At 47.1% G+C, this 18189-nt stretch overlaps 1 protein-coding gene across 4 annotated transcripts in view; it reads left to right on the forward strand.

The window, feature by feature from the left end:
• USP31 (ubiquitin specific peptidase 31) overlaps positions 1-18189 on the forward strand; it is a gene marked incomplete at its 5' end in the record, with an annotated part of 42883 nt that overhangs the window by 2968 nt on the left and 21726 nt on the right. For 3 of the 4 annotated variants that reach the window (XM_082314623.1, XM_082314624.1, XM_082314622.1), the window contains 7 exons: positions 12230-12367; positions 12869-12957; positions 14103-14195; positions 15401-15536; positions 16060-16204; positions 16987-17170; positions 17914-18025. In XM_082314623.1, coding sequence (XP_082170749.1) covers positions 12230-12367; positions 12869-12957; positions 14103-14195; positions 15401-15536; positions 16060-16204; positions 16987-17170; positions 17914-18025 — 897 coding nt within the window. Of the gene's footprint in view, positions 1-12229; positions 12368-12868; positions 12958-13171; positions 13309-14102; positions 14196-15400; positions 15537-16059; positions 16205-16986; positions 17171-17913; positions 18026-18189 lie in introns of those variants that run through there. The other variant, XM_082314625.1, reaches the window with a different exon arrangement.

An 18189-nucleotide genomic window follows, 5' to 3' on the forward strand; every position in this document is an offset into this window, starting at 1 on the left:
CAATGAAATTTTTTTTCAGCAGCAGATTTGCACAGTTAATTTAAAGATGTAAACAACAGGCTTAGATTTGAGAAAGGTTAAGATTGGCATTTTCACTCTGGAAACTGCTGCTTCTCCCCAAAACAAGAAAAACATCCCCCCAAGCTCATTTAGGGTAGAGGGTGGAACATTCCCTGTCTTCATTGCTTTAATCTTTTTAAGGGTGAAAAGTGTTTTCAGGAGAGTCATTTTGCGCTTTCACTCCAACAGTAATAGCTATTGACGGTAATGTTTATTTGGTGGTCACAAAGCTCTTTAGTCAGCATGCTTCGAAATCCATGTGTGTTGTTTTTTTTGCTTTTTTTCCTGTTTTGGCACTGAATATGAAGTGAAGGCACTTCCTGATTCCTAAATACTTATCTGCAGGCGCTAAGCGTATTTTAGGATAAAGGATAATACTTATCCTCCTGCTCATTCTTATACCTGTAGGCTTTTTTCTTGGGGCAGAGGAAATTCTTTTCTAAGAGACGGTCTCTCTGAGTCCTTGTGGACAGAGGCCTTTGAGGGGGTGAGTTTTGAGATGCTCTTTACCCTTAGCTGTTTTTTCCTGGTAGTATTTTCTCCCTTTTTAGGTTGGTCTTCAAGAAATAACCCATCCCACGGGTTCATGAATCATGTAGTCCTGCTGCTGAAAACAAGGAAAATGCAATTAAAACAAGTGGTTTGTATAAAATGGTTTATCTTGTAATTGCAGGGCCGAGAGAGAGCCTTGCAAGAGAGCTAATGCACAGTGAGGGGAGGTGAAGTGTTCACTCGGCCAGCCGCTAGCACATCATCTCTGGTCAGATCTACTTGAAACACAAGGATCTCTGCCAGTTTCTGCATTTTAAACCTGACATTTCTGCCTGCCCCGAGATACTTTTTTTTAATAATTTTTTCTTCCTGGTCTGTAGTGTGGAGCACTCTCTGAAGTGTTTGCAATGGCTTATCCTCAGGGCAAGGATCTGCTGTGGAAAGGGCACCAAGGAAGACTTTGGGAGCGCTTGCTCTCTGTGATTGAAGTGCAGTGGAAGTTGTGTGTAAAGCTGTGTGCACCCTCCGCTGTTCCTGCTACAGAGGTGTTCGCTGCCCAGGGGCACGTGCTTCGCTTACTGCGGGTGCGGGAGGCTGAGCTGACAGGAGGCAAAGGATGTGGGGAGGCACATCTTCGTGAGGGGGGGGTGGTGGTGGGAAGCGGCCAGGGAGCAGGAGGTCTAGAAGGCTGTAGCAGTAGGAAAAGGTCAGGGGAGGAATTGGCTGGGACCTGGAAGCAGCGGGGTTTGTTTCCTTGGGTAGCAGCCCTGGGGCTGGGAGCAGAAGGGAGCCCTTCCCAGGGAGACGATACAGAAGCACTGTGGTGGAGGTGATGGATGTTGGTTTTTTATCTCTGCTTTGGATAACTTTCCTGTTGGTTCTGTACTCATTTGCAGTTTGTTTTAACAATCGCTTTCTTCCGATTGCTCCGTGGTTTTTATTTTCCTGCCTAAACAGAGCTGCTGCTTTCATAACAAGAGCCAATATTGCAGCTTGTGCTTCCTCTTTCCCCTTTGTGATGGTGTGACAATGGTGACAAACATCTATTGTATAAGCAGTAGCTGTGCTCCGGGCTTGTTTTTTTCCCGGGATCTGTCCCGTTCTGCCTGCAAAGTTCCTGGGAGCATCAGATAGTGAGGACAGAGCGCCCTTTGTAATGGGGAATCGGTCTGCAACACTCGGAGGTGATGATGGGGGTCTTGAGCAAGAAGGGTTTTTATTTAAACTAATTGAGCTTGAAAAATTGTATATACCTATCCAAATCCTCTACCTTTGCCTTCTGGCCGGGAGTTCTGATCTCCTGTGGATGATGAGGCTGTTCTCTGTTTTGAGGCTTTCTTTGTTGCTAAACCAGTTGCACACTGAAGCATGTCAAGTGTTTAACGAGACCCTTTGTATGCTAGAACTGCATTAATTTCTTTTTTTTTTAATGTCCTACAAGATGAAGACTGCCTTATTTCTATGACCTGCAGTGTGTACAGCAAATACAGTAAAATTGTAAGAACTGGATAAAGTTGGATTATCAGAATTAGATCTGAACCCGGAATGAGTCGCTGTTAGTAGAGCAGGGATTATTGTGCCAGGTTAATAGCACTGCTTTCATTTTTATTTATTTATTTTTTAATCCTGCTTTTAGTGTAAGATTTCATAGTAGCTGTGTGTGACTCTTACAGGTTCAAGGTGCTGGTGTTTTGGAAATGCACTTGGTGTAAATATTGCACTTGGGACCAGCAATTGTCAACTGTGGTCACTTTAACTCCTGTGAATTGTGAAGGAACTCTGAATTATGAAGCAACTCCTCTAAATTATGAAGCAAAGTATTGACATGCTCAGTATCTTTGCCTCGTGTTGTGGTTTAAATGACAGCCGTTCTCAGCATGGGGCTGCTTGGTGCAGTTTGGGTGTTGGAAGCCTTCAGTCCTGCACTGGGAGCTGTTAGCCACGAGCTCTTCCACTCGCTAGAGCCCTTGTGCTTTGCTAGTGGGGCCAGTTTTATGTGAAATGGGATCCCCTGGATCGTGTTTAATTATCTTGCTCTCTGGCTAGTGCAGCGATGAGTTATTTTATTCTGGTCAGTGTCAACTGCTTATTCCTAAAGTATTTCTGCAGAGAGCCGACTTTCCTCCCTTTACAGAAAGAGGTGGAAGAATGGGACATGAAAGAAGAAATGCAAGACCCTTCATTCCCAGTCCCTCGTCTCTTGGCTGCTGGTGTTTCAGTTCCTGTGTTAATCTGAAAGGGCTTTGAGTAGGGCCAGGTAACATGGGGTCTTGAAGTGCTTGCTCCAGTTCAGTTCAGGTGCTCCCAGTGGTGGCATCGCAGTGGGGAGGCTTGTCCTAGAGCTGCTCTGGGATTTGGAATTGACACACTTTACTTGAAACAAAAAGCAAGTTATAAATTTTCTTCATCGTTACTGTGACACTTCTTGACATCACGGGAACATGTTTCTCTGTTCACTGGGATCACAAAGGTCTTTGGCAGTCTTTCCAAGTTAGACTTTTCTTCTTTAATGTTAATGATCAATAAGATGCAAGTCCATTATTGTGTGTGTTTTTTTTTTTTATTTTGTTTTACTTTTCTCTATGTGTATATTTCCTTACAATTGAAGCATACTTTTCTTTACTTCGCGCCCCCTGTCCCCGAAATCCCCTGAGAAGGGTTTCCTGCAGCAAGATCCTGGTTGCCTTAAAGCAGCATTCTGATTTACCTGTCAAATCCAAAGACTTTTCTGGGGATTTCTGGGTTGTACTTCAAACTTTGATCTGAGTAAGTGCAGCTGAAGGCCAGGGGAGCAGAGAGCCGAGCTGCAGAGTCTGGATGTCGGACACCGTGTTCTGCTGGAGGGGGAGGCAGAAGCGATGTGGCCGCTTATCTCCAGAAGTCCAGGAGATGAGCGGAGGGAAGGGGGGAGGCACGAGAAGAGACCCCAATGTAGAGCCGCTCTGCGGCCCTGCTGTGGGGTGGCCCTGGGGGCTGACGGCTGGATGGACCCTCTCTGGGGCTGGAAGGCCGATTGCACGTGCTTGCCAAAACATGTTCTCCGTCTTCTGAGCTCTGAGGTCTTTGTTTCCACACTGCCTCCACAGAAGTACAAATGGTGAAAGTATGAAAATGCCGTCATGTCTGGCAACTTGTGGAAGGGGTGCGGGAATGCTTGTTCTTAGGCAGCTTAATTGGATCTGTGCGTTGCTCCATGCCCTGCTTTGCACGCTGGCATTTATAAATGGCCACGCTTGATTGTGAGTAAACCCGTTTCGTGCTTCCATCTGAATGCATGACTGCTGCAAAGCACTGCTTTAATGAACTCTTTTGCATATGATTGTGTCAGTGAAATTAATTTTGTTTTGCAGCATCCTTGAAGTGCACGGGGAGGCTCGTGTGAGCAGTAGTGACCAGATCCCTGTCTCAGGGGCCCATGCTCTAACTTGGGACCTGAGGCAAAACCTGGAGAGAGCAACAAAGGCATGGGTGTCCAGCTGGAGCATGAGCTCTGGAGTCTGTCCACTACACCAGCATTTCTTGACTCTCCTTTGCTGAACTGCTTCACACTTGTGGCATCCCCCCACTCCTTCATCCCTCGCTCTTTTGAATCCCACTGATCGCTCTCCTAGTGTTGCAAGAAAACAAAGTCTTTTTCTAGAAGAAAATCATATTTCTGCTGTTTATAAGGATGAATTGTCCCGCCAGTCAGCACCGACTCCCGGCAGAGCCTTCTGGCAGGCGTGGCTGCACTCCTGTGAAGACCCTGGGAAGGAGCATGCCTATTTGGGAACACAGCACCCAACAACCCACGTTTCGCATCCAGGTTGCTTTCCTGCATGGGAGAGGCGGCTGAGGGGTGCTGGCCCTGGCTGCGAGGCCTCTGCCCACTCCTGCTGTGCTCCGCCGTGTTGGGGAGCTGCCAGCGGCTCTGCCTGCTGGTGCCTGTGTGGAGGAGGGAGCACTGCGTGCACGCACAGCAACCCTGGAAGGTGTCATCTTTAGAAACTTCGCTCTCTCCTTATGTGTTGAAGAAAGGTGGTTAATCAGAGTTAACTAAGGCTTCAGTCTGGAAGGGTCAGAGTAGCTGCTAGTGCGGGACAGACGTCAGGCAGGGGCCGGTGGGGTGATGCTTCTTGTCCAGGCTTGTTAAATGCGGTGGAGAACCTGCTCTGGTCCTGGCGTGCTGCGCTCTGCCATGCTCCTCTTGGTTTTGCTTTTTGAAGTGGAATAATAAATGGCTGTGCTTATTTCCCCTGCTGCGGCAGGCAAGGGCCTGGCTGCACAGGGACCTGTTCTGTGCTGGCCCTGGGGACGGCTGGCTGCCCGTGGAGCCACCATGCTCTCCCACAGGGTGCTGCCTCCAGAGCCTCAGCACCTCCCAGCTGCCCTGCGGTTTAAAGGAGGAGCGTTTTGTCCTGCTCTGGCTGCTTTGACAGACCTTCTGTCTTCAAAACTCCCTTTTTCTGCCTTGGAGAGCTGTGGTAAAACTCAGCCAGCAGAGATCTCATCTGTCCCAGGCTGGACCAGCACCTCATCCTCGGTGCTGGACAGGAGGCAGGCGGGCAAACCCTGGGCTGGTGCTGAGCTCGGGGGGCCAGGAGCCCAGCTGTCCTTCCACAGCAGCGCTGGGCCCTACGCGTGCAGGGAGGTGCTGCAGAGGCTCTCTGCTGCTGAATCCCCGGCTCCTGGCAGTAAGAGTGGGTTGCTGTGCATGCTGCTGTGCCAGCGCTTTGCGGGCTGCTGCGGGGAGGTAGCCGGCGTTGCTGCGAGCCTCAGTGGAGGGGGGAGGCTCATTGCTCTGAGTCTCCCTAGTTTTATTTTTTTCTGCTGTGTGCAGCCTGCAGCAGCCGAGCCGATGTGTCCCGAGTGCTGGAAGCCATGCAGGTCTGTTGGCGGCAGCCAGTGGCAGGGCCCTGGCCAGGAAAGAGCGTAATGGTCCCTGCTGGCAGCCTCCCTGCTGGCACTTTCACCTGGACAAAGGGTCACTGCTGGCCTTGGCTCTGTCCCCAGGCCTGGGAATGAACCGAAGGTCTGAACCGCACTCTTTCCCGTGTATTGCTTTCCCCAGAAAAGAACATCTCTTTTCAGAGAGGGGAAATTGCTGTTTCTGCGTGTGAGCGGAGGGAGTAATTTAGATACACGCTCTTCATGAGACGTCTGCTGTAGAAGTTACCCAAACACAGGACCATGTCTGTGGGTTTAAAAAAGAAAAAAAAATCTGGTTGAGCATAACTTGATGATGTTCAATGAAAGATAAAGAATAGCCTTTCTTTCCTGCTCGCATGTGTCATTGTGTCAGGTCTCTTATGAGCTGGCTTCATCCGTTCACGTACAAAAACCTTTCCACAGCTGCTTCCTACCAGAGGCACGCTGGAAAATAGCAGGCTGACATTTTTCCTTTAGTTGTCTTTGTGATCTGGAACAATAACAGCAGCAAAGGAGAGGCCAGTAGTTCAGCTATGTTTGGCTTTATTTATTGCATCTATTTAGAGCAATAGATGAATGATTATTAAACTTTCAGTGGGCTGATAAAAATGATAATGTGTCTTTGCCGTAAATCTGCTTTATAGACGGACAGGGACTTGTTTGGTTATAGGGTGCTTGCATTAGGGGGGTTAGATAAGTGTATGCGATCGATATGAAATTATGATTTTCCCCCTCGTATCTCTTCTGATGGTGCCACTTCCATTCAGGGTGCCTGCGTGCTGGTGCTTGCACATCTAGGGGAAGGGAAGATTTCATTCCTTTTGCCAAACTCTTGGGGGCTGAGCTGAGGAAGGGGGCTGGAGGTGCACGACTGTACAGTCGTGGAAAGGTGTTGGAAAGGGAGCTCTGGAGATCATTTCTGGTGTCTCACGTCTGAAACAGCTGCACCAAAATCGTTCCTGACCTGTTCTTAATATCCTCTGGTGATGGACGGAGTCTGTTCAGATGTGCCACCTATACTTACAGTAGATTCAGATTAGGGGCAGAGGATTAAAGGCTATGGGGGGTTGGCAAATGTGGTGGTTTTAATGTATTTTTACGTGTTTTTTAAACCAATAGCTTCTTAACTCTGTATCTGCAGCCAGTTGTAATTGCTGTTGCTTTACTGCAGCGTGTTCAGCATAAGCAGTACCAGCAAAACGATGCGTTGTCTTCTCTTACTTGATGAGCAAAAGAGGAGAGAAACTTTGAGGTTATGTTTTGACTTATGCCTGTCCTTGTGTAAAGTAATCTTTCTGCAGCCTGGTGGCTGAGCAGGTATCATGAGGAGGGGGTGTTGCAGTTGTGGCCTCATCGAAACTGAGGTTTCTGCCTGAGCTGCGTGGATGTCACCTGGATTGCACCCGTACAGACTAAGTTGAACTACCTTAGCCCTGTGCTGAGAGGAGGCCTGGAGGCTGCAGCTGGGTGGCAGATTTCCAGCTGACAAGCTGGAAGGGGAGCCTCAGAAAATAAATACAAGGAGCTTCAGGGTGGACGATGCTTAATATGATATTGAGATACTTTCTTGCTTTGTCTTCTTGCCCATCAAATGTTATTGGAGCTGTTCAGGAATTGCCAGTCTGGCTTGCCAAGAGGTTGCAGTCCCCCATCTATAGCACAGGGCTGCAGCGTCCCCGCCACTTGTTCATACAGCCTGCTGCCCTCAGCCTGAGTGAGGGGGCTGGCTTTGGAGACAGGGAAGTGTGTGGGACTGTATTTGATTGCTGAGCCATCTAGTTGAGTGGAGACTGTGCTTTAGGAGTTCCTGGTATTTTTCTCAAATTGTTAAATTGTTTATTTGAGTCAGCGCCTTTACCTCTGACTTGGATTTAATTGTGTTCCTTAGTACTGGCTGTTCTGCACTGTGTGTCTGTTGCCCCTCCTTTACACCTTGCCTGTCTCGGATTGCTTTGCTGCCCGAGCATCTCAGGGTGTATTGGGAGGAAAGCACATAACATTTCACGGAGCAGAAGATGCAGAGGTTTAAGTAATAACAAACCCACTTGTAGCAGCGATGGCAGGAAGCATGAGTAATGCTGGGAACACGCTGCTATTGCTGGAGTGTTTTTGTAGCAGAGCCTCTTGTGAGGCAATTGCATCTGATATTTTGTAGTGCTTCCTGAATCACTTCCAACATCTTGTGATCTGTCTCCACAGGCAGCTCTTTATCCTTGGTCCACTCAGGCTGCGAGAGTGTCGAGGAAACCAGAACAGTTATCATGGAGGTGCTGCTGAGACGAGGAATGACACAGTTACAGCCCAAGGCACATGGTTGTTGCGAATCCCCGGGGTTTGCTCTGCTGTGGGGTGTTACGGGCTTGTGCGGCTTTCTGTAGGATGACGTATCACCAGCAACACACATCAGTAAAAGCTAGTGAGGGTCTAGACTGGAGTGATGTGCTGGTGACATTGAGAGAGAGAGGTGATAAGAAACACTAGCCTAGATTCTTGAAGTCCTTACTTAGTCCCCTTTTTTACTTGAAATACTAGATTCACTTCCTCCTCGCGATACTAAAGACCCTTTTGTCTTCAATTCTGTCTAGACTAGGACTTAAAGTGCAATGGTAGCACCTGTTGGCTAACTTGACTAAAACAAACTAGGCCAGATAAGGCAGCTGGCTCTTAGCATGACGGCTGAAAAGTGTTAATGCTGGCCTGATGATATTGTACCTTTTTATATCTTAGTGCAGAGAGGACCATATACGGCTGGGGGCAGGGGTGTGTGTGTGTTTCAGCACCTCTCTTTCTCTTGGCCCTCTTTGGTCAACTCACTGCTGAGAAGAATGAGCTGCGACCTGCGCTGCCTTTGGAGCCCTTCTCCCTCGGTGGTGGTACTGGACGTTGTCACCTTGGCACGCAATGCTGGGTGCAGGAGGGAATGGGAAGGATGAATAAGGCCATTAAAAGGCAAGTGTGTTACTGTGGAGTCATGGATAGCAGTTCTAGAGAAAAGATGTAGTGAGATAACCACTTAAGACTGGACTAAGATCTCTGCTTCACACTTCAGTGATTGATTTTCAGTTTGGAACGTGACACAGTAATTTAAGGGCTAAATTTAATTTTCAGTGTAATTTTTTTGAACAAAGGTAATGTTTGCAAAGGAAGTCTCCACGTGTCTGTCTTAAATTCTTCCCTACGCTGTTGTCTGGGTCTGTTCAGCTAAACACAGCTGCTGTGAATATCAGCCTTCTCTCCTTGCTCTGGATGTTTTGGATATTTTGGAATATTAATTTTTCCTAATTCTAGATGACCCTCTAAATCCTGTCAGCAACAGCTCACTGTTAGCTGGGACCATGGACTCAGGTCATGGTCTCATGGGGCTGGAAGGGTGACCAGCTCCAATGCCCCTGCTTGATGCCGGGCCTGGGTCTGCAGAGCAGTGCTCCTTGAGACCTGCTGCTGGGCCCTGCTGGTATCCAACAGCGAGGAGCTGCCTTGTGAGTGCCCTAAGACGGCTCAGCCTGGAGCTTTCTGAAAAATAAAAGAATGCATGGTGCTCTGATGAAGAAACTAGTGTTCTGTAAATCTAATGGGAGAAGTATAAGACCAGGAATTGAAATAAAGTTGGTGGGAGCAGGACCCTGTGCTGCGGTATTCAGCTGAAGGATGTTTAGTGATGCGAAGGAGAGACCTGGTTATGAGAGCGGCTGTGGTCTAGGCTAGTCCGTGTCAGCTGGTGAAACAACAAGGTTGTGACTCGGGGGCAGTGGGTTTCTAGCACAGCTAAACTAGGCTTATCCAGGTCGTTGCCATCTTGTCCTGATATCTGCTGGGTGAATGTCAAGTGTTTAGGTATCAGACCAGGATCCGCAAGTATGTTCACTGTATTTTCAGGGGTTAGTGTTAAATTTCATAAATTGGTGTAACACGAATAATTCACTAGGCTTTCTGCTGAAGGAGGGCAAGAGGCATCAGGCTGATACCTGATGAGGCTTAAGATAATTTTTTTGGATCATGTTTTGTCACTTTTTTCCTCCCAATGGATCTTGTTTTGTTTAATGGGAGCTAGGAGTGGAGAAGGCTGTTTGGTCCCCTTTAATCTTTGAGTCCCTACAGACTACTTCAGATTTTTCTCCCCAGTAAATTGGCTTGCAGCAGCATCCCAAACTCACATTACGGTGAGCACCAAGCAGGGGGGTGCTGGGCTCGCACCTGTGTGGTGCAGAGGTGAGCATTCGCTGTGGACTGCTACTTGTTTAAAACCATGTTTACATATTTTATATGGGAGGGTGATGGTCCCGCAGGCAAGGGCGGTAAATCTGTTGTCAGAAGGGCTTGCACATATGTAATGAGAGCAGATTATTTCTGTTTTCTCTTATTTTGCTGCCTTGAGGCAGGTGGACAGATTATAGAGGATAGAGAGTATATGTTTATCAGTCCTTTCCCGTCTTTTCCATCACTCCCCCCTTCTGGTGACCCCATTTTCTAGAGGGATAAAGCGAGCAGCCCAACCTCATTTCCTCAAATCTGTTGCGAAGTCTGATTAGAGAACTGGAGGAGCTCTGGTACCGTGCGCGCGCGCAGCCTGCCTGGCCCCTCTTGGCGCTCCTTGGGGTGGCTGGTCTGCTGCAGCCTTTCTGCGTGGTTCTTGTCCTGTAGGTACAGTGTGCTCTCTGCTGGTGCCACTGCCCCTTTTTGGGGCAAGTTCGAGTCCCATGTAAGCACTTTCTGTCTCTCCGCAGGTGTGCTGAAGGACGTAGGTGCAGCACATCCCAAACAGGATTGCTTTTCCTGGTAGCGTGCAGCACAGGAAGGTTGGGGAATAGCTGCGCAACTGACGTGAGCTTTGCCATGAGCCTGTTTCTTACAAAGAAAAGCCTGGTGTTGACTTTGTGGTTAAAATTGGTGGAGTGGGAGCGTGGGGGTGGCTGACCTGTGACCATGTGTTAGATGAATGTCCTGCCTGTTTCACGAGCAGCAGGAGGATCAGGCTGGCTCTCCTGGCTGCAGCGTGGTGCCTCCTTGAAGAAGCAGAACATGATGGCTTTTCTACAGCAGTGGTGGCATCTGCTGGTTGGGAAAGAACCCTGGCTCAGCTGCTGGGGTCAGCCCACCATGGCACGTTACTCCAGAGAGTATTCCTGCTGAATGCAGATGCTGGTGCCTGGCTCCCATCCTCCAGAGTCTGTGCTGTGTCCCCTGGCGCACAGCGATGAGTGCTGGCTGGCCATTCAGGTGTTGTTGTGCAGGTAAAAGGGAGATCAGAGAGCTGGAGCAGAGAAAGCGTTTCCTGATGTTGGTTGCTGGTGAAGAAGATGCCCTACCAAACCCTGCTGTGGGCTCCTGTAGGCTTTTCAAGGAGGAGGAGGAGACGTCGTCCTGAGGAAGGGGCGTGCGTGGTCCAGCTGGAGGGCTCAGCGCAAGCTTCAATGTTATGAAAGGTGTCCCCAGAGCTGCAGGGCAAGGATCAATCTGCCAAGTGCAGATTTCTGTTGCTGGTGAGCTTCAAGCCCTTCCCATTCGTGTCCAGAAGAAAAACAGGTTTGAGCAAATCTCTTAGGTGTGCTGGTGTTCTTCTGAGATGGCTTTTCTGGAAATTCAAGAGTAAATTAAATGCATTCCCCAGGCTCTTTGCGTGTTTCCAAAGTAGTGCCAGTTGTGCGCATTGCACCTGTGGCTGTCTGAGTCCTCTCTTGTTTGGAGTTCGCCGGTCCAGCAGCACTCATCAGGTACCACACTGCTCTGGCATCGGTCATTCTGTGGCGCTTCAGTTCCTTGTGCTTGCTCCAGCTACAGGGAAAGCTGCATCTGGCTGGTGCGACAGTCATTCATAACTGTGTGCAATGCCAGTGCAAACTGTGCTTTTCTTCCTGCTCGGTGGCCCTCCCTAAGCAAGTTTTGGGTAGTGGCAATGGAAGATGGTGTTTAGGATGAGCAAGTTGTGCATAGTGGATACTTGAAACCTAGTGGAGAAAATTACATGGTGACTGTAGTGCTTATGTGCTTAAGAGTGTCTGATGTAGGTTTGCTCTACCTGCATATTATTCGGATGATCAGTTTGTAGAGGCATCTGCAGTTTTGATGTACTGATTTTGGCTGATTCCTGGAATTGGATACCTGTGTTAGCACTGAGCATCTGCATCCAGGTTTTGGGAAATCTGTTACCTCACCAAAGCAGGAATGAGCTAGACAGGGTGAGTGGACATTAGGAGACTAAATGCTTGTTTTGCTTCAGCTTAAACAAATATTTTTTTTAGGAAATGAACAGTTTCAGACCCTGTGGTATATGGATAGGTATGATTACAAATACCCTTTGCTCTGTGTTAGCATGGGAAATACTGCCTGTCATTGTCAGTGGATTGAAGTGACCTTGCCTTGCTCTTGACCTATGTGAAAGTATTGTAGGTTGATTGTTTTGGTGCTCATATCATCTCAAGTCCAAGTGAGTCCCAAGTTTGCTATAAATATTTCTGTTTAAACAATAATGCAGTTCCTCTATAACCACTGCCGTAACCCCTCTGGTCTGTTCTGAGAGCAGGTGGCAGTTTCTGTGCCCAGCAAGGCATCAGATCCTTCTTTACCTCAAGTTGTGTGGAGTGTCCAGCACGCAATGCTATGTCCTGGCCTGTCCCCAGGTGGTATGGGAAGGCAGTGCCCTGTCCAGAGCTGTCAGCAGTCCCTGGTTTTGAGTGTGCTGTTAACTGTGGCTGTCTGATAATAAGGGCTTGGTAAAGGAAAGAGCTTGATTCTTGTGCTTTTGCTCTACACCATCTCTGTCTTTCTGCAGAACATTGTGTCGAAGAATGCTATGCAGTACCGTGGGAATGCCCAGCACGATGCGCAGGAGTTCCTGCTTTGGCTTCTAGACAGAGTCCATGAAGATCTGAACAATGTAGTGAATTACAGTGGCATGCCTCCACTCAAGGTAAGGGATTTTGCTGGGAGCCAACGTGGGAGAGTAGCTGTAACTTTGCATACAGTCTTTCTTTTTAAATTAGATCTATGTGTTGCCTTCTCAGCTCTGACAGTTTGTATGGAACAAAAGCTTAGGTTAAAATACTGTTTGTTTCTGGCCCTGTGAATGTAACTAGCTGTTTCACTAATCCTTGGCAAGTGCTCCCCAATACAACTATTTGTGAATGGTCACATACTGCTCTGCCCGCGCTGGGAGGCATTACAGGGGAGGGCCTGCCAGGCACATCATCTGGTGTGAGATCCGTGCCTTTCTTTGGGCTGCCCTAGCTGTCTTACATTGCTGCGTAACCACCCATGGGAGCAGAACGCACTTGTTATTTAAAAATCTTGTGACATTTTTATGGTGGTTTTGGGCAAGGAGGGCACAGATTTGATAAGGAGTACTGGAGCCATCTAATGTGGTGCACCTCCACACTTGGATGTGCTTCTAGGGTTTATTCTTCTCTTTTAGCCACCGCTGGAGGATGATGTGCTGCTCGAGGGACCAGCCTTTCCAATCAGTAGTACTTTTGTGCAGGAACTCTTTCAAGCCCAGTACAGGTATGATATTTTGTAAATTTTGACTTATTATTGCACGTACTGGTGACCCCAGTATAATTCTACTCTGACGCTAGCTCCCAGTACAATTGAGACTGGTGTCATTGTGTTAACAGCTGTTTCTGAATTCCTGCTGAATGAAATCTGAACTAAGATCTTGCTCCAGAGGAGAGAGTTTCACTACTTCTAATTTGGTATATTCTGTGAAAATCTACAGTATGTACCACCTCTTCACCTGCCCTGACTCACCCTGAAAGCAAGTCAGTGCTCAATGGAGCAAAGGCTCGACACGACTCAGTGCTGTGAGGCTTACGCTGGCTGTTCAGATGCAAGAGCCTGTGGCAAGATCTGGAGGTGCCTGGAGGCTGCTGGGGAGTTATGGATCCCACAAGTCTTGCAGAGTTTCTGTTATCTGGCACTTGGGAATTCTGAGCTGAATCTTTCACTGTCCCTTCAGGGTTTTCCAATGAGTTTCCCATACTTCCTGCGAAGGGAGCTTTCTAATTTCAGAACTAATACAAGAAAACAACCTAATTTCTAGTGCTTCTCAACGACTTCTATCTGTGCTACTATAAGAATTTTAATTGCTGGGCTTTCTCCCCAGTATTTGCCAAGGCTTCCTTTGCAAAGGAGAAGCCTTAAGCCTAGTATAAAACACAAAGCCAGTGTAAGGTGCAGGTTAATTCTGAATGAGAGAGATGTATTGTCTGGAGTTTTTTCCCTTCTGAGTAAGAGAGATCTGTATACCTGCAGTGCTGACTGTCGCCATCTCTTTCCCATCACTTCCCTTCTCTTCAAAGAGAAAATCCTTCCAAGTCTTCCATGTTGGAGCTAGTGTTGGTGGATTATTAATTTTGCAGTGATGTTTATTAAAAGCCAAATTCAGTGATTGGAGTGAAGTCTTTTTCTGACATGCACTGTAATGAACTTTGAGACTAATTACTTTAAAAGGATCTAGAAATCAGGAATCCATCATTTAGGGCAGCTATGTCTATACAGCCTCTGTGCAGAGCTGCTCTGTATGGAGAAAGAAGAGTAGAAAGGGGCAGCCAGGTTGACATGCGGAGGCTGTTATTTGTGATTTGATGAATTATCCATTCCTGATGAAATGAGGTATAACTCTGTCTTATTATTGATATTTGTACTAGGTCCTCTCTGACATGCCCTCATTGCCAGAAGCAGAGTAACACCTTTGACCCTTTTCTTTGCATCTCTCTGCCGATTCCTTTGCCTCATACACGGTAAGTAACTGTCTTGTTAACTTCTTGTCTTGAACTTAATGTTGGCTGTTTCCCATGCATATAGTGTTGTTTAATTTGCTACAGAAGGAAGAGAGATGTCAGCAAAATCTCTCCTGTAAGTCTTTAAAAAAGATAGATAGGACCATATGGGGCTTAAATTTTTTGCTTTGCAGGTAAATTGGAAAATTGAGCCTTTTACTTGTTTCAGAATGGCCCTTTGGCCCCACCCTTAACTTCCTATAGAATTAATTTTTTGGAGAAAAAAGATCTTTGATTCAGGTAACCAAAATATTTTGCTTTTGACTTAACTTACAGCATTTTGAAATTAAGGAGGGGAAAAGGAAGAAACACTTTTTTTTTTTTTTTTTACTTTCTTTAGAACAGTCTCACTTATCACTCCAATTTCAAAAAGTGCAGTTAAAAGCTTTCCTGCAAAATGTTTTGCTCTTTTGAAAGACAGCTGTTGCCAATAAAGAAAAAAGCTCCAGGGAGAAAAAAGTCCGGATAAAAAGTTCAGAGCAAAGATAGAGATGCACAGCAAAACTACCTGTTGTATAAATAAGCAACTCCTTCACCTGATGTTTTGGATGCAGAAAACTTGTATGGGTTCAAGAAGTAATGGAAGAAAGTAATGAAAGAACATATTAAATATGATGATGTCACATTTGGTTCAGAAGTCCCTGCTCCACCACTGAGTGGAGGCTGAGTGGGCTTTCGAGGGAAGGTGTCCGTGGTAGGCTACCTGCCCCACTCTTCTCTTCCTGAGGTAGTACTTCTGGTTGCTGGTGGAGGCAGGATTTGAGTGTTGAGAGACAACCTGGAGCAGCTGTTCCCAGCAGCAGCTCTCTCCGAGTGCTTTAAGGTGCTGCCTCAGGTTACCCTAAGGTGCATTACAGGGTTCTTGGAAAATTACAATTGCCTTGTAATAGAAAGTTTTATTTTTAACTTCATGAGGCTTTTATGAGAAGACTTTCTGCTTGTGGGAACAAGTAACACCAGTCCATATAGTAAGAAAGGAGTCTTTGGAAATCGAATGTATTTGGCTGTGGCCAAGTGTAACTCCAGTGTGAGGTGGATCCAGACTGCCGAGACGGCCCTGTAGCTTACGGGCAGCCTGGATGCACCCAAGTCGGGCTGACTCTGTTCAAGGTACTGCCAGGAAATGCTCAGGCCAGCCCCAGCAGTGCCTCCCGTGCTCTCCGCAGGCCGCTCTACGTCACCGTGGTGTACCAGGGGAAGTGCTCTCACTGCATGCGGATCGGGGTGGCAGTGCCCATCTCTGGAACAGTGGCCAGGCTGCGGGAGGCTGTCTCCTCAGAGACCAAGATACCCACGGAGCAGGTAATGGGCTGGTCTCGTCACCCATGTGCCCTGCCTTCAGCGGGAGGGAGTGCAGAGGCTTTCATCCCATGTTGGATATGTAGGAATTGAGATTTGCTGCCCGTTATTGAATGGGGGAAGCACGGTGGTGATGATCTGGATCATGCTTTTCCCTGTGCATTGGCTTTTTGAAACTTAGTGACGTTGTGATAGCCATCTGTGGAGCGTGCAGACCTTCTGCCTGATCACCTCGTGATTCATGCATGTTGGCAGTGAGGGAACCATTGGGCACCTATGAGGAATTCCTCTATAGGAAGAGGTTCAAGAAAGCTGTCAGATCCCACCAAAACCTCTTCACATACCACCTTTACCCCAGCTTCTCCTTTATGGTAGTCCTTTTCCCTCTTCCTCGCTCCTGGCCAATGCCAGGATGTTTTGAGGAATGTCCTTTTGTAGCAGGAAAATCCCAGTCGAGAGACGGGGCAGCTCAGTGGACCAGGCACGGGTGGTTTAATGGGTTCTTGTTTGCTTCTGCTGACTCTAGATTGTGCTGACGGAGATGTACTACGATGGGTTTCATCGTTCCTTCTGCGATACTGATGACCTGGACACCATTCATGAAAGCGACTGCATTTTTGCCTTTGAGACGCCAGAGATATTTAGGCCTGAGGGTATCCTTAGTCAGAGAGGTAAGCTGATGACTCTGCTTAATGCACACCTCAGGTGACTAGGTGAGGGAGGCTTGTTTTGGAAAAGGATATACTTGACAATAAAAGTCCCACAAGTAGTTGATGTTCTGGTGTATTGATTTCAACTCTGACTTTGTCCAGAATCATTCCAGCAGACTTAATGGTGTTGTCAGCCGGGAGGTTATCAAGAAGCGATGTACACTCCTTTATTCCTCTTCCCGGGGCTGATTCTTCAGGCTGGGCTGGCTTAATGTGAAATCTGTTGTCAGGCTTAATTTAAAGATCTGCTAGGGACCAGATGAAGCCACTGAAATTGTGTTATTTAAAATCAGATTGACAGTGATGAATAAACAGTCTCAGGAATGAACAAACACTTTTTCTTTCAAAGCAGAAAAAACTCAGCTTCTCTGCATCTCCCTCTCAGTGAAAGGGAATAATTACATCCTGGGTACACGGAGTGTAATCAAAGGCAAATTTTATTATTGGAGGTAACAAGTAGGGTTTCTGTCACTTTAGCTTTTCTTGCGGGCAAAGCTATGCGTACTTGTAGAAATTACTGTGAAAAATCAGTTGGGTGAGCACTTACATATAATTTCTTTCTGTAAAGAAACAGTCACTATGAAAAGTAATTGCTCTTTGAAGCCTTCATACAAGTAATAAAAATGGTCTTGATTCCATACTGACCTGCTCCTCTGCAGCCGAAAGAGGGTTTCTTGAGGGGGGCATCAGGGCACTAAAGGCAAATGATATAACAAAATGTTTTCTTTCTCCTAATTTTTCAGGAATACACGTGAACAATAACCTGAATAACTTGAAATGTGGCACTGAGCACTCCCGAACAATATCTTACTCGCAAGGAACAGTGAAGTCTGGAAAACTGGAACAGTCCTCTACTAAACCAGCAGCAAACGACAAGATTGTTTTGCTGGTGTGTAACAGAGCGTGCACTGGACAGCAGAGCAAAAGGTGACTGGCAGCTTCACAGTTAGAGTTACTCTTCTGGCTGCTTCCTTAATTGACCTGGGTTTTACTCACTGCATAGTGAAAACACAAGGTGAAAGAGCGACAGCTTGCATTCCTAGCTTGCATTAGGTGCTAAAGAACATGTTGATCAAAAAACATTAATGAATGCAGCAAAATATTCCTAATTTTGGTGAACTTCAAATAGTCCGGTGTCACTGGAAAGTGGTGAGTGCAGACCAGTCGAAGGACATACCACCTCTCCATAGAGCTATCTAGTTTCAGAGAGCAGCAAGCACGTCTGACCAGATCCTGTGATGTGTGGAAACTTTTAATTGGAGTGCAAACAGTGGGTGGGGGGAAGTGAGAAACGACCATGGCAAAGGCATTCGTACCAACGGCAGACTGAGAACTCTCTCAGCCGCTGAAGTTTGTTTCACAAAAAGTTATCCCAGCCAGGTTGGAAAGCTCTGCAGCCTGAAGCAAGCTGCTTAAACACAGCGCAAGGGTGCAGCCTATTAAAAAGGGCCCTCTGCATGGGCAGCCATAACAGCGTTTCTTCAAAGTTAAGCACCTCTCCTCTGGAGGCAAGTTCTTAAATGCCTGGTTTCTGGGTAGTTTCATCCAAAGCGTGCCGAGCTCCGTAGGTGCCGAGTGAGGAGGAGAGTGGCACTGTCAGAGTTTGGGGGTCCGATTGCTGAACAGACTAATCTTTTAATTGCTTCCTCAAATGCTACTCCTTCCTATAGGTTTGGCTTGCCCTTTGTGTTGCATTTGGAAAAAACAATTGCTTGGGATATTCTGCAGAAGGAAATTCTGGAGAAGATGCAGTATTTCCTGCGGCCTGCAGCCTGCATGCAGGTGAGGCAAATGGTTTGTCTGTTTTGAGACTTCCAGCTCTGTGTGACGTGAACTAAAGGGGAAGCCAGTTACTTGGAGCGATAAACATGCTGCACACGATGAACTGATGGCTTCCCAATATTTCTTTGTGTAATAATGGCCAAGTCTGGTATTGCACCTCTTTC

The sequence above is a fragment of the Platalea leucorodia genome (assembly GCF_965183815.1).
Source record: "Platalea leucorodia genome assembly, chromosome: 5".
Lineage (NCBI taxonomy): Eukaryota > Metazoa > Chordata > Aves > Pelecaniformes > Threskiornithidae > Platalea > Platalea leucorodia.